The sequence below is a fragment of the Rhinoraja longicauda genome, unplaced genomic scaffold, assembly GCF_053455715.1.
Source record: "Rhinoraja longicauda isolate Sanriku21f unplaced genomic scaffold, sRhiLon1.1 Scf000474, whole genome shotgun sequence".
Classification (NCBI taxonomy): Eukaryota; Metazoa; Chordata; class Chondrichthyes; order Rajiformes; family Arhynchobatidae; genus Rhinoraja; species Rhinoraja longicauda.
Genome location: NW_027601691.1, coordinates 8720 through 20754, shown reverse-complemented (window position 1 = coordinate 20754; position 12035 = coordinate 8720). Strand labels below are relative to the sequence as shown.

At 41.4% G+C, this 12035-nt stretch overlaps 1 protein-coding gene across 1 annotated transcript; it reads left to right on the top strand.

The window, feature by feature from the left end:
• The first annotated feature begins 1982 nt into the window (after nt 1–1982).
• LOC144591009 (E3 SUMO-protein ligase CBX4-like) lies at nt 1983–9870 on the top strand. The gene is made up of 5 exons (XM_078395357.1): nt 1983–2768; nt 2883–2926; nt 3267–3332; nt 6041–6107; nt 7754–9870. The coding sequence occupies exons 1-5, from the start codon at nt 2700–2702 to the stop codon at nt 9140–9142; spliced, it is 1635 nt and encodes a 544-aa protein (XP_078251483.1). The 5' UTR covers nt 1983–2699; the 3' UTR covers nt 9143–9870.
• The last annotated feature ends 2165 nt before the right edge of the window (nt 9871–12035 follow it).

Here is a 12035-nt window from a genome sequence, read left to right as displayed (position 1 = left end):
ACATGTTGAATGTAAATATTCTGAAATGAATCCTTGTTTATGAATCGGAAACATACCAATTCAATAGTGGTTTATAATGCTACAACAGCTAATATATGTATTGTATATTAATGCTAAAAATCAGTAATATTCTTGTTCCTTCTCTTCTATTGTCAAGATATAGGTAATAGGGTACTAAGATATAGGTAAACATATCTAAACCAAGGTTGTTCAATTGCCAGAGTTCTACAGACAAACAATTCTATCATTGTTTCTAAGAATGTAAAAATGACTGAGGACGGATTATATTTACACCAAACAGCTATTTACCTACATCAAATAAATGCCATAAGCAGAACAGGGCTGTGTTTTGGAATGAGTCTACATTTATTTATGAATAGTCAGTCTATATTTACAACACCTCTGCCAAGCTTGACATGCTGAGTAATTCAGAATAGATTCAGCAGACTAAATTGCCCTGTGACTATAATGCAGAATGCTCTTGCTCAGTTCTTTGTGCAAAACAGAGAAATGTAAAATATTATTAATATCATTTAACCCATTTATTTTTTAATGGAAATAGCTATTATCAGTGATAAAACGATTTATATCTATGGTGCATTTCTGGGCCTCTGCAGTCTTCAGATGGCAAGAGTTGCTGTTCATTAATAGTAACATGCTTGCACTGGATATATTTGGGGATTTTTACATTTTATTCGTTTAAAAAAAAAATGTATTCAAAGTTAACATTTTGGCTGCAAAGCTCTTAGATTAATGACTCCACACATCCCCCGAAGGCCAACAGTAATAACCCACAAGAAGCCTGGCTGTTATTACAGTAAAGGGGCCGCCTGGGCTTTCTGACTATTCACGTGAAGTACCAATGATATCAAATGATGTGCAGTGTCAAAGAAAGCATTGCACGACGTGGACTCAGCATTTCTGAGGTAAATACCATGACAATCACACAGTTCAACCTGCTCGGAGCCAAATATCCACGTGTCAACTGAGCTGATCACTGCCACTCACACAGCCTCGATATTTTCTTCCAAGTACAAGAATCTATTGCTGGGAAAGCACCATTCTCGGCTTAGATGCGGACTCCAGAAATAAAGGATTATGACCTCTCTGTTATAGATGTTCAAATATTGTGGTTCATTGTTTCATTCATTGTTTTGATCAAGTATATGGAATCGTCAAGCATGTCCTGCAAATGCAACAGTGGTTGTACATGTCGTCCGTGACCAATATCCTAATATGGGCATCCTGTGTCAGAAGAACTTTGAGCGTTGATTAACTTGAGTGGAGAGCCGTGGTGAGGGGGATGGGATATGCCGAGCCTTTTCATTGACTGGGATGTCACCTCCAGGCGTTGTGTTTGAAAAATTCTAATTTCTAATTGTATCGATGCTTCTCCCCCCCCCTCCCCCCTCCTCTCCCACCCTTTAGCTATGGGTTTGAAAAAATCCGATACTTGGAGGAATGGGCATTTTGGAAGTTGCGTCATTCTCAGTTGCCTTCCAAATTAATTCCACAGCAGGCTTGTGTTACCCTTTTGCGACCCGTTTGTAGGGTGGTTGCTTAAATAATCGAAGCAGGGTGATGGCCAATTCTACACGTTGCCCACGTTAGGTGCAATATAAGCTCTCGGGCATAAATGAAACGTGTCATCGCAGTATTGTGTTTTGGAAGCTATACTATTTTGAGCTGTTGGTTCTGTCTGAGTTACACATGGAAATTGGCATTCCCCGACCAGAAGGAGACAGGGTTGCGCTTTGAGCAGGCTTGTTGCAAACTGGTTTCGAAGGCTCCATTATGTAACACTACAGGTCGGCGGATGATCATTGGCCCAACATGATGTTGCCATGATCTTGCAACGCCTGTGCTCAGTGTGGAGGGATTGGGGGGTGGGGGGTGAGGAGGGCGGGAGCAGAGCTGCCTAACGGTAATGCATACTTTGCAAATTATGCGCACGATCATGGAAATCTGAATCACTGTCAGTTATCTGTTGGCAGATGAAATGTAATAAAGCAGTGACGTGCTGAGATGCATGCCAAAAAAAAAACCCCAGCAGGTTTCTCCAAGAACGCAAGACATTGCTAGCTCGATGCAGAGCCAATTAGAAGAGGACACGAAAGACATTTGCACCTCGCCGTGAAACAAAACTGCGAACCCGGGGAATTACATTGTTTAGATGCGATGGAATAGACACAATTGGAAGAGAAAGGGGCGCGGGGGGAAGCAAAGTGCTATCTTCTGATGTTTATTTTCGTGTCGTTACTCCTCGATTTAGGGGGAAAATAAATTATCTTTCCGCTATTACCATACAAGGCTGCGTCTTGCCCGTATTTGGTGCTGTACTTAGATTCTCGGACCCCGGGCGGGGCCGCGCTGATTGACAGCCCAAGCTCCTGACGCCACAGCGTTGTGTTGCTGCGTTTTTTTTCCGCGTTGCCGTCTCTGCTGCAGAGAGAGGGAGAGGGAGAGAGAGAGGGAGAGCGACAGAGCATAGAGATCTCCCGACTGCGAGTCGGGATCCGAAAGGACTAGGGAGGAGAAGGTGGGGGGGGAGGAAAAAGAGCCCCGCTCAGTTTTAAAAAAAACCCGAGCCAAAAGCAAAAGCAAGGAAAGTAAAGCGGGAGGCAAACGACAAGGCGGTGGGAGAGCGATCTCCAACCCGGGGAAGGTCAAGCGGCGTTCGTCCAGCTCCTAGCATCGACATGGAGTTGCCAGCCGCGGGAGAGCACGTATTCGCCGTGGAGAGCATCGAGAAAAAGCGCATCAGGAAGGTAAACGCGACCCGCTCCACTTTACCTCTCCACTAATTCCGCCACGTTATTGATCAATTACACGGCTGTCTTTTCCTTTCCCCTGTGACGAACGCTGTATTTATTTCTCTGCAGGGTAGAGTCGAATACCTGGTGAAATGGAGGGGATGGTCTCCCAAGTGAGTTCCATTTTGCATGTTTTTAAAAAAAATAGATAAAGTACGGGTGGGTTGGTGGGTGGGGTGGGTAGTGGAAGAATTTGGTGGACCTCAATCATTTCCCCTTCTGACAAATGCCAACAGTAAGTTGTTACTCGATTACCAATGTAACAAAAAATGGCCAACGAGAGTCCTGGAATGTCTTAATGGAGTGTGAAACAGATATGATAGTGCACGAACGGAGTGAAAATGGCCTCTCTTGTACATTGCTTGAATAACAGCTATAGATCGCTTTATTTTTCGGCTTGTGAAATTGTGAGAGTTTTTTTTTTAACTTGACCTGCTGGTGTCTTCTCTGCAGATACAACACGTGGGAACCTGAGGAGAATATCCTCGACCCTCGACTGCTCCTGGCTTTCCAACACAGGTAAAGAAACGAGGGAGGGAGATGGGGAGGGAGGGGGGGGGGGGAGCAAAACTATCACTATAACTGCAACAAATAATAAGGAGAGTTGAGAACGATAGCTGTTGGAATTAGAGGGCCCAGAGACTTATATGTGGTCAGTTTCAGTCCAACCACGCAGATGTGACTAAAACAGCTGGAAAATCTGAGAGATTAGCTAACAAGTTAGGATAACCCCTTGAAAGTGGGGAGAGCATAGAGCGGGAGCCACTGTCAGCAGATGGCATTACAGCCCCTTAAGAAAAGATGTTTCGTGCTATTACTGAAGGCTCAGATGCGCCAGCAAATTAAACAGTACATTGACAACACTTAATGGTTATCGGAGGAATAAATGTTAGTTTGTTTTTTTTTTAGGTGGAAAAAATCGCTTTCAGCCGTACTCCAAATAGTGATGTAACTGCCAGTGCGATGTTGCAGATCGAAGATAGATGGTGCATTTAGCTCCTCAGTGTGTCGAGTGCAGCGAGTCCGTCACATCACAGAACGTCGTTCTAACGACTATCTGCGATGTTCCTGTTTCAGAAGCTCTTCTGCACTTCTCTCGAATGTACCAGCTGACAGGCAAATGTCATTTTAAAGGGGCAACGCTGATTTGTAATCGTCCTTGTAACCTGAAAAATACCAAGGTCGCGCAGTGTTGCGTGTCCACTTTAATTTGGTACGCGCTAATCGATCTGAGTGGTTAGTGGCTCACGGGGTTGCCATAACTGCCTGCAACCCTGTGAATAGTGGAGTCATGATGCGTATTACAGGGAGGGAGGGAGGGGCGGAAAGTTGCTTATAAGTAGGCTAGGATTAATGAGACTGTCAGCAACGCGTTACTTTTAAAATAATAACGTGTTCTTGCATTTAGTCCAATCTGACTTCATTATTTTTTCTTTTAGATGTAATTAGAAAGACCATAGCAAAATTGGTTGGGTCGGCCATTACAACTATAGTCGGTCACAAATTGGTAGTTACTTAAACTTAATTAATCAATGACTGGCCTTTTACAGAATTTGATTGTTACAGGAGCTTATAACCACCGTGATATCACAATATTTGGTCCATAAACCAAATGTTCACATTTTCTTGGAAACATTTACAAAAGGAATAGTCTTTGGTTGCATTACAAGGAATATAACCCTGTGACTAAGAATCCGACAGAGGGTCACACTATTGGAGATGTAATGTGCAGCAAAACATTCATATATAGCAAGAATACAGTTATAAAAATAACTGATGAATATTAAATGGACCAATTGCATATCCATTTCATGAAAAATGGGAATCCAACTTGCCTGTTTCATCTGAAGAACAGTATGAGAATCACAAGAAATAGTTGTGAATGATAAAATGAGCCAAAAAGATCATGTACGGGAACTTCCCTTCGGTTGTGAAAGATGTTTCTGAAAATGCACATGTCATTTCAGCAGAATAACATGTGTCAGAAATTTGATTCAATACTTTAGGCATCAATTTAACACCTTTTGGTTGGGCACATTGGTGTATAGTTCAGTAGCATACTTGAGACACTGCCATTCGCACTAAGTGAACACACCTAACTAAACAATTTTCTGGTAATTTCGAGGAACATCATTAATATTTAATTTGGAAATAAAGTGTAAAAATTGTGAATGAAAGGGATGGAATAAAGTGAGTTGCTATTCCTAGTCTGGAGAGAGATTGAGTTAAGAAAAGATGCCCAGGATTAGGAGTTCCATCTTAAGATCATCTTAGGACCTAAGTCTGACCATGAAACCAGATTCCTTCCACAAACCCAAAGCTATTGTCTGTTGGGAATGGAATCAATCCAATTCCACTTTGAATGGATCTGAGTTCAAATGTGTTCAAAATCACATTTTAAAGGACCCTAACCGCGATAAAATTCACCCTTACTCTAAATGTTGATAGCTGTTTGTGGTATGTTATCTTGAATATGTATGCACCATAATAAATGCGATTATTTTCCCCCGGTCAAACTAGATCCAATTTTTGAACCTCTCTTCAAAGATCAATGTTACTGAACTCTTTATTTTCAGTTCCTCCACCACGCTGAGCAAAACACAAAGTGCTGGAGGAACTCAATAGGTCACGCAGCATCTGGGGATGGAATGGGCAGGTGACCTTTCGGAAATTGGGCCCCTTCTGACTTCTTCAGAACACGAGTTCCCCCAGCACTTTGTGTCTTGCTGAAAATTCCTGCATCTCCAGGTTCTTGTGACACCCATTTGCTTCCCATTATTTCACATTGTAACTGGAAACAATGTTCATTCTGAAGGTCCTCTCACTAAGGGTTTTCAAAATTGTCTTTTGTGCAGCCACTTGTTTTATTTGAATTTATTCCTTCAATAAAGAAGATTGTATCCACCCACATTTAAATTTAGGCAAGACATTCACCAAGAAAATACAAAACCTCACTGATACATATGTTATAGCATTATATTTTTGTTGTGCAGATGTTTAGTTGGTGATGAAGATGTAAACTGTTTATAGTTACAGGACATAGACGATTGTCTTTTAGTTGAAGAGATTTTTGACCATATCATGGTGTCTCAGGATAAATGTAGAGCATGCAACAATGATATCCAATCTTTTAGAAGCGGGGATAAAGATTACTTCTTAAACTGATTATAAAGTTTGTAGATATTTAATATCATCATGCTCACTTTGATTTTATTCAATGATTGCAGAGAAAGACAAGAACAGTCAATGGGTTATCGTAAACGAGGACCTAAACCCAAGCACCTACTGGTTCAGGTAATGTTATCTATCTAGTTCAAATTTGATTAGAAAATTGCTCGATAAGCAGTCAACCCTGTTTCTGAATTGCCCCACTGAGTACAGTTTGTTAAATATATTACATGGCATACAATACACATGCTGAGAATCATCAAATGAATCATTGTCACGGTAATGTTGCAAAATAACATTGGAGTTCATGGGAGTATATTATTGATAATGTAATGGATCTCAGAAACAGGTAGTAAATTTGAGCGTAAGTTCAATTCGTTTTTCATTTCTTTAGTAATAAGATTATTTTGAAGTGACACAAAAATGATTCGCTCGTAAAGTTGTAAATGTTTTGGATCATATGGTTATGTACATATTTCTATGTAATTTTAGAATGTGTTGAATTTACAAAATGTAATTGTTTAATATGAGAACATCCATCTGAAAGTAATGAGATATAAATCCAACTTTTATCAATTCATTTAAGGAAATGTGCCTGTGATAGCAAAGGCCAGCATTTATTACATACCTCAACTGTCCTTAAGAAGATGGCGATCAGCTTCATTGTTAAACAACTGCAGTCTGACTCATCGATTTGGGATTAAATATAGCTATGATGAAAGACTAGGTGATAAATACCACAGCAAGATAGTGTGAATGGGAGGGGTGGCAGAGCTAACCTATACATGGTGGTAACCCCATGAGTCTCCTACTCTTCGTCCTGAGATGAAAGTTAACGGACTGTAAAGTGATGTTGTAGGAGAGGAACTGTTGCTGCCCAAAGCAACATTTGTAATAAGTAACCAAAACCTTCATACATCCACGGGCATTTTAAATATGATCTCATGATTGAACCATGGTTAAACATTCTCAGAAAATTATTAATTTGTAACTCATTTTGTTGAGGCCAGGTGCTTCAATGCACTGACCAAACGGGACCCAGTAGTACAGTTACCCATGTATTATCCTTGTATGGAAGGCTCTGGGCCTGTGTTCGCTGGAGTTCAGAAGGATGTGGGTGGGGATCTCATTGAAACCTACCAGATAATGAAAAGCCTAGGTAGAGTGGACGTGAAAAGGATGTTCCCAGTAATGGGAGAGTCTGGAACCAGAGAGCGCTGTCTCAGAAGGAAAAAGATGTACCTTCAGAATGGAGATGAGAAATATTTTTTTTAGTCAGAGGGTGGTGAATCTGTGAAATTAATTGCCACAGATGGCTGTGGAGGTCAAGACATTGGGTACTTTTAAGGTGGAGATTGATAGGTTCTAGATTGGGAAGGGCATCAAAGGTTATGGGAAGAAGGTAGGAGAATTGGTTGAGAGGGAAAAATAGAACCGCCATGATTGAATGGCAGAGTAGACTCAATGGGCTGAATGGCATAATTCAGTTCCTGTCTTAAGAGTCTTACAGAATAGATTGAAAATGAAATAAAAGTTTGTTCCTTTGAGCCTCAAATGGAGAAGTGGAATTTTTAGAAAGGCAGAAAAGTATGCCGTTATTGGTTTCGGTCTTGATAGAGAGATGCAAATGTCACATTGCAAATATCATTCAACTTAGAAAGAGCCTGCAGAGAGAGCTAAGTTATAACCTTGCCTTATCATTCATTGATTCTAGTTTATTTACAGAAGATTAAGATCTAAACAATACTAACCTGTGCATTCTCAATTTTCAGCTACCAGCTTTTGCTCGACGTTCAAATGTCCCTTCAGAATTACAGGATACTTATGTCGAAGATGAACGATCAAAGAATGACACCCAGCAACAGACCATCAAACGTCAATATCAATTGAACAGTAAAAAGCTTCATCAGTACAAACCCTGTAACACGGAGGAACAACGCCAACACCAGGCCACCAAACATTATTACCAACTCAACAGCAAGAAACATCATCACTATCAGCCAGACATTATGTACCCCAATCAGCAAGCTGATTGCCACAGGAGTGAATCTGAATTAAACCAGGAGCAACATCAGTCTACTCATGAACAGGAAGCACTGCACAGTTTAATGAAGAGTGGAAGTCACACTCATGTTGTAGGTTCGGAGAGGCCAGTGATCAAGGAAATGGAATTGAAATCTGGAAATGGGCCAGAAATAGCCAAGGAAAGCGTGAAAAACAATGGCATGAATGGTAGAATGAAGATAGTGAGAAATAAAAACAAAAATGGGAGGATCGTAATAGTAATGAGCAAGTATATGGATAATGGTATTCAGTCGACAAAAGATAAGCATAGTAAGAGTGGGGATGGAGGGAATGAATCAGTGGCAAGCAAGGCTGGAGAACGAGAGTTATGGATAGTCAAGAACGGTCATGGCAAAGGTTCAGCGGTCGAGGAGAGAACAGAAAAGGTCAAGGATAATAAAGTCGAAAATGGGCGGCAAGAGGTAATAAAGGCTGTTAATGCAAACAAAAAGGCAGAGGATGGAAAGGATGGTCATGTTACAACTGTGGTGGTTAAAGAGAAAGCTGTTTCGGCACAAAATAAGAATTTGAACAGGGAGGTCGCTGGCACAGTAAGAGATGAGGCAGCTAATAGGAAAGAGTTGAGAAGTCCAAAGGATCAGTACCCCATGGACCAGAGGCAATGTGAAAAACCAAATACAATGCGATGGTCCTGTGATTCAGAAGACTCCAGCAGGGATGGGCTGTACTCCAATTTGCCCCATTCCAGAAAGCGCTATCTGTCGGAACCCATTGTGGACAGTGAGGCCAAAAAACCAATGACATGCAGAAGTATCAGTGTCCCAGGCAGTGCGGTCCAGCTGGAGCAAGAGGACCTGATCGAGACAGAGGCAGTCGATGGTTATCGAAATCTGGGAATGGATGGAATTTTTGACTCAAATCCCGAACAACCAATCGACCTGAGCTGTGTCAAATCCAGGCCGGAGCCTCAGAAAGCAACAGCACAACCAGTGGAAGTCGAGGAGAAAGAAGAAGTAGCGAAGGGAGAGCAACAATATCCCTGGACTGGACTGAAACCTTACCTGGGAAATCTGATCATCACAGATGTCACAGCGAATTGCCTCACAGTTACATTCAAGGAATATGTAACTGTTTGAAGGAGACTTAACTCAGTCCTGGAATTCATGTAGAGATCTTTCGAGTGAATGCACTCTTTATCCCAAATCGTCATTCTTTAAACTGAACAGCTTATATGTATGAAAATGTATTTATAAATAGGCACATTTAATATGTAGAAGTAAATATGTTTCTAAAGCCAGACTGGATTAACTGGCAGTAAAGAACACTCTAGAACTTGCTTTCTTAAATTTGGATTTTTTTTAAGCAAAACTCTATGATCTGACTCATGATCTTATGATCTGACTAAAACCATATTAAAAATGTTTGATACATTATTTCATTTTTTAATGATCTATTATGACTAATATTTGTGATAATACGTGTGCTATTTAAATGTGCAGATGCCTTGTATTTCCTGTCTGTTTGATATTTCCAAGGCTGATGGGCTTGTGCTGCTATTATAAAATTGTATTTTTTTTGTGCTTGAATGTAAATATGTGAAAACGCCTTTAATTCACTGCTGCAATAGTGCGACGGTTAGTAATATAATGGAAGAATGTTGATATTCTGTTTTGTACCCAAGGCACGCCATTTTTGACCTGGCGTTTATTACTACCAGCTGAACGGTGAATAGAAATTCTAAGAAACAAATGAGTCATATTGCTAATTTGTGATGCTCATTGTAAAATTAATATGCAGTCATTGTGAAGTTACTCTCCCCGAGGACTCTGGTACTGTTTCTCAGTGAGTAAAATAATGAATCTCTGGAGCCGCCTTTGAAATTTTACTGCACATCTTAGAGCAAGATTTTATTCTATGGGTGACTGTGGTTACCAGCTGGCGTCGTTTCACGGAAACCACAGTTTTATTTGTGTCACATTGACAAATGGTGCAGATTAAAATAGTCAAGGAGCCAACATCCTCTGACTTGAGTGAAATAACTGCACATCTAAGTATCATCACTGTTCAGACATCTGACCCAGAAACCCTTCTTCACAGAGTAAGCCATCAAAGTGATTATAACTCTTCGCCGACCTCGCAGGTCAATCTGCAAATACAATCATGATTACCTTAATCTTACGCATGGTAGTCGTTTATCTCACCGATCATGAAAAAAAATACATTACAATCATGCAGAATAAATACAAATCTAGTAGAAGGGGGTTGGCTAGGTTTTTTTTAAAAGTTCCCGAAGTAAGCATTTGGTTTTAGTGTTAATTTTAAAATACCATGATACACGATGCAATCGAGATCATTGTCACTAGACTGCTGCTGGAGAACGCGGCAATCCGTGGTGACGGAACAGCTTTCGGAACTGATGTGTGCGATAAAATCCAGGCGCCATCTCCAAAATAAAAAAGAAGAGTTAAAAAATAATAATTGAAAGACTTCTGCAGTATGGGAAGAAAGAGGCGGCCATTTGTACATAATACGATATTACCCTTTTCACCGTGGATACGTTTGGATGGTCTCCTTCAACCGAAGAAATGTTGGTTAGATGTCCTAACAAGTAACCAGCGTGAGAGAAAACTCTGATATTCGAAGGCATTTGAATTAATTCAGTGTGAGGCGGAAAGGGCAAGTCCGCATCGGAGGGAGTCTGTCATGGAGTTCTCCAGTATCTTGGTGATAACTGCCCCCTGAAGCAATGGATGTGGACCTGTTTTGTCACCACCAATTATTAGCAAGATGGCTCCTACTTGATTCGCACCGGAGATTTGTCGTGCTAACATATTGTAGTCCAGCGATATGTAACTAGAGGCGCTTTGGCGTTCCTCTGTCTGGCTCGCCAACGTGTGTCTATATCCTCGGTTCTTAGATGTTTCCTTGGCAGAGGCGCGGGGCTTCCCATATCACGCAGATGGAAGATATATGTGGTCTTGAAACTTCAGTCTGGAGACAGGGTGTGTGAGGAAGGAACTGCAGATACTGGGTATATACCGAAGATACGCACAAAATGCTGGAGTAACGGCGGGTCAGACAGCATCTCGGGCGAAAGAATGAATAGGTGACATATCGGGTCGGAACCCTTCTTCAGACTGAAAGATAGGGAAGGCCAGAATCATACAGGGCCGGCAACAGATGTCCTCGGGAAGGATGAAGTCCATAACGGCCCATTGTTGGCTGGGGATGTTAATATCGGGGTTACTTTACCGAAAACTGAACCAATCCGTGAACAAAATTAAGCAAATAAAAGTTCCAGCGGCTGAACACAAATCCAAACCAGAGGACCCGCATGACCACGAAACTCTGACAGAGTGCAGACACCATAATTACAGTTATGAGTTCATAACGTTATGAGTTGTAGAAGCTGAATCAGGCTATTTGGCGTTTCACGTCTTCTCCCCCATTCAATCGTGGCTGATCTATCCTTCGCAACCCCTGCCTTCTCCCCATAACCCCGGACACCCTTAAAGATCAAGAATCTGTCAATCTGCGCCTTGAAAATCCCCAATGACGGCCTCCGCCGCATGCGGCAATGAATCGTACAAAATCTACAACATATGCCTTAATTTCAAGTTTGTGCCGTTTGAATTTTGTGTATCTTGGGCATGCAAAGTTCTATTGCCATGAATGTTTTTCATCGGCGGTTAATCACGAAGACCTATCTTCAGCCGGTTGATATGTGCACATGAGCTCCATAGACCAGGTAGTCAGAAACTCGGATGTTACCATTCACAGGTCAATTGAAATGATCTACACTCTCAAAATATACCGCGGGTGCTGGAAATCTGACAGTCAAAGACTGTTGGAAACACTCGCAAGGCCTCAGTTCTGATGAAAGGTCGTGGACCTTCACAAATAATCTACCATGATCGATCCTCCTTTCGACAACCAGATAAACATTTGGTAATAGGGCACCGAAACAGCGTATGGTGCACGTGTCTTATGGCGCAGACTTTCCCGTCCCGTCTTCCTCAGCATTACATC

Bases quoted from the DNA above. Each gene is read 5' to 3' on its own strand.
- LOC144591009 (XM_078395357.1), top strand. From the start codon at position 2,700: ATGGAGTTGCCAGCCGCGGGAGAGCACGTATTCGCCGTGGAGAGCATC. The intron at 2,927-3,266 runs GTGAGTTCCATT...TCTTCTCTGCAG, and splicing joins TGGAGGGGATGGTCTCCCAA to ATACAACACGTGGGAACCTG. The intron at 6,108-7,753 runs GTAATGTTATCT...CTCAATTTTCAG, and splicing joins CCAAGCACCTACTGGTTCAG to CTACCAGCTTTTGCTCGACG.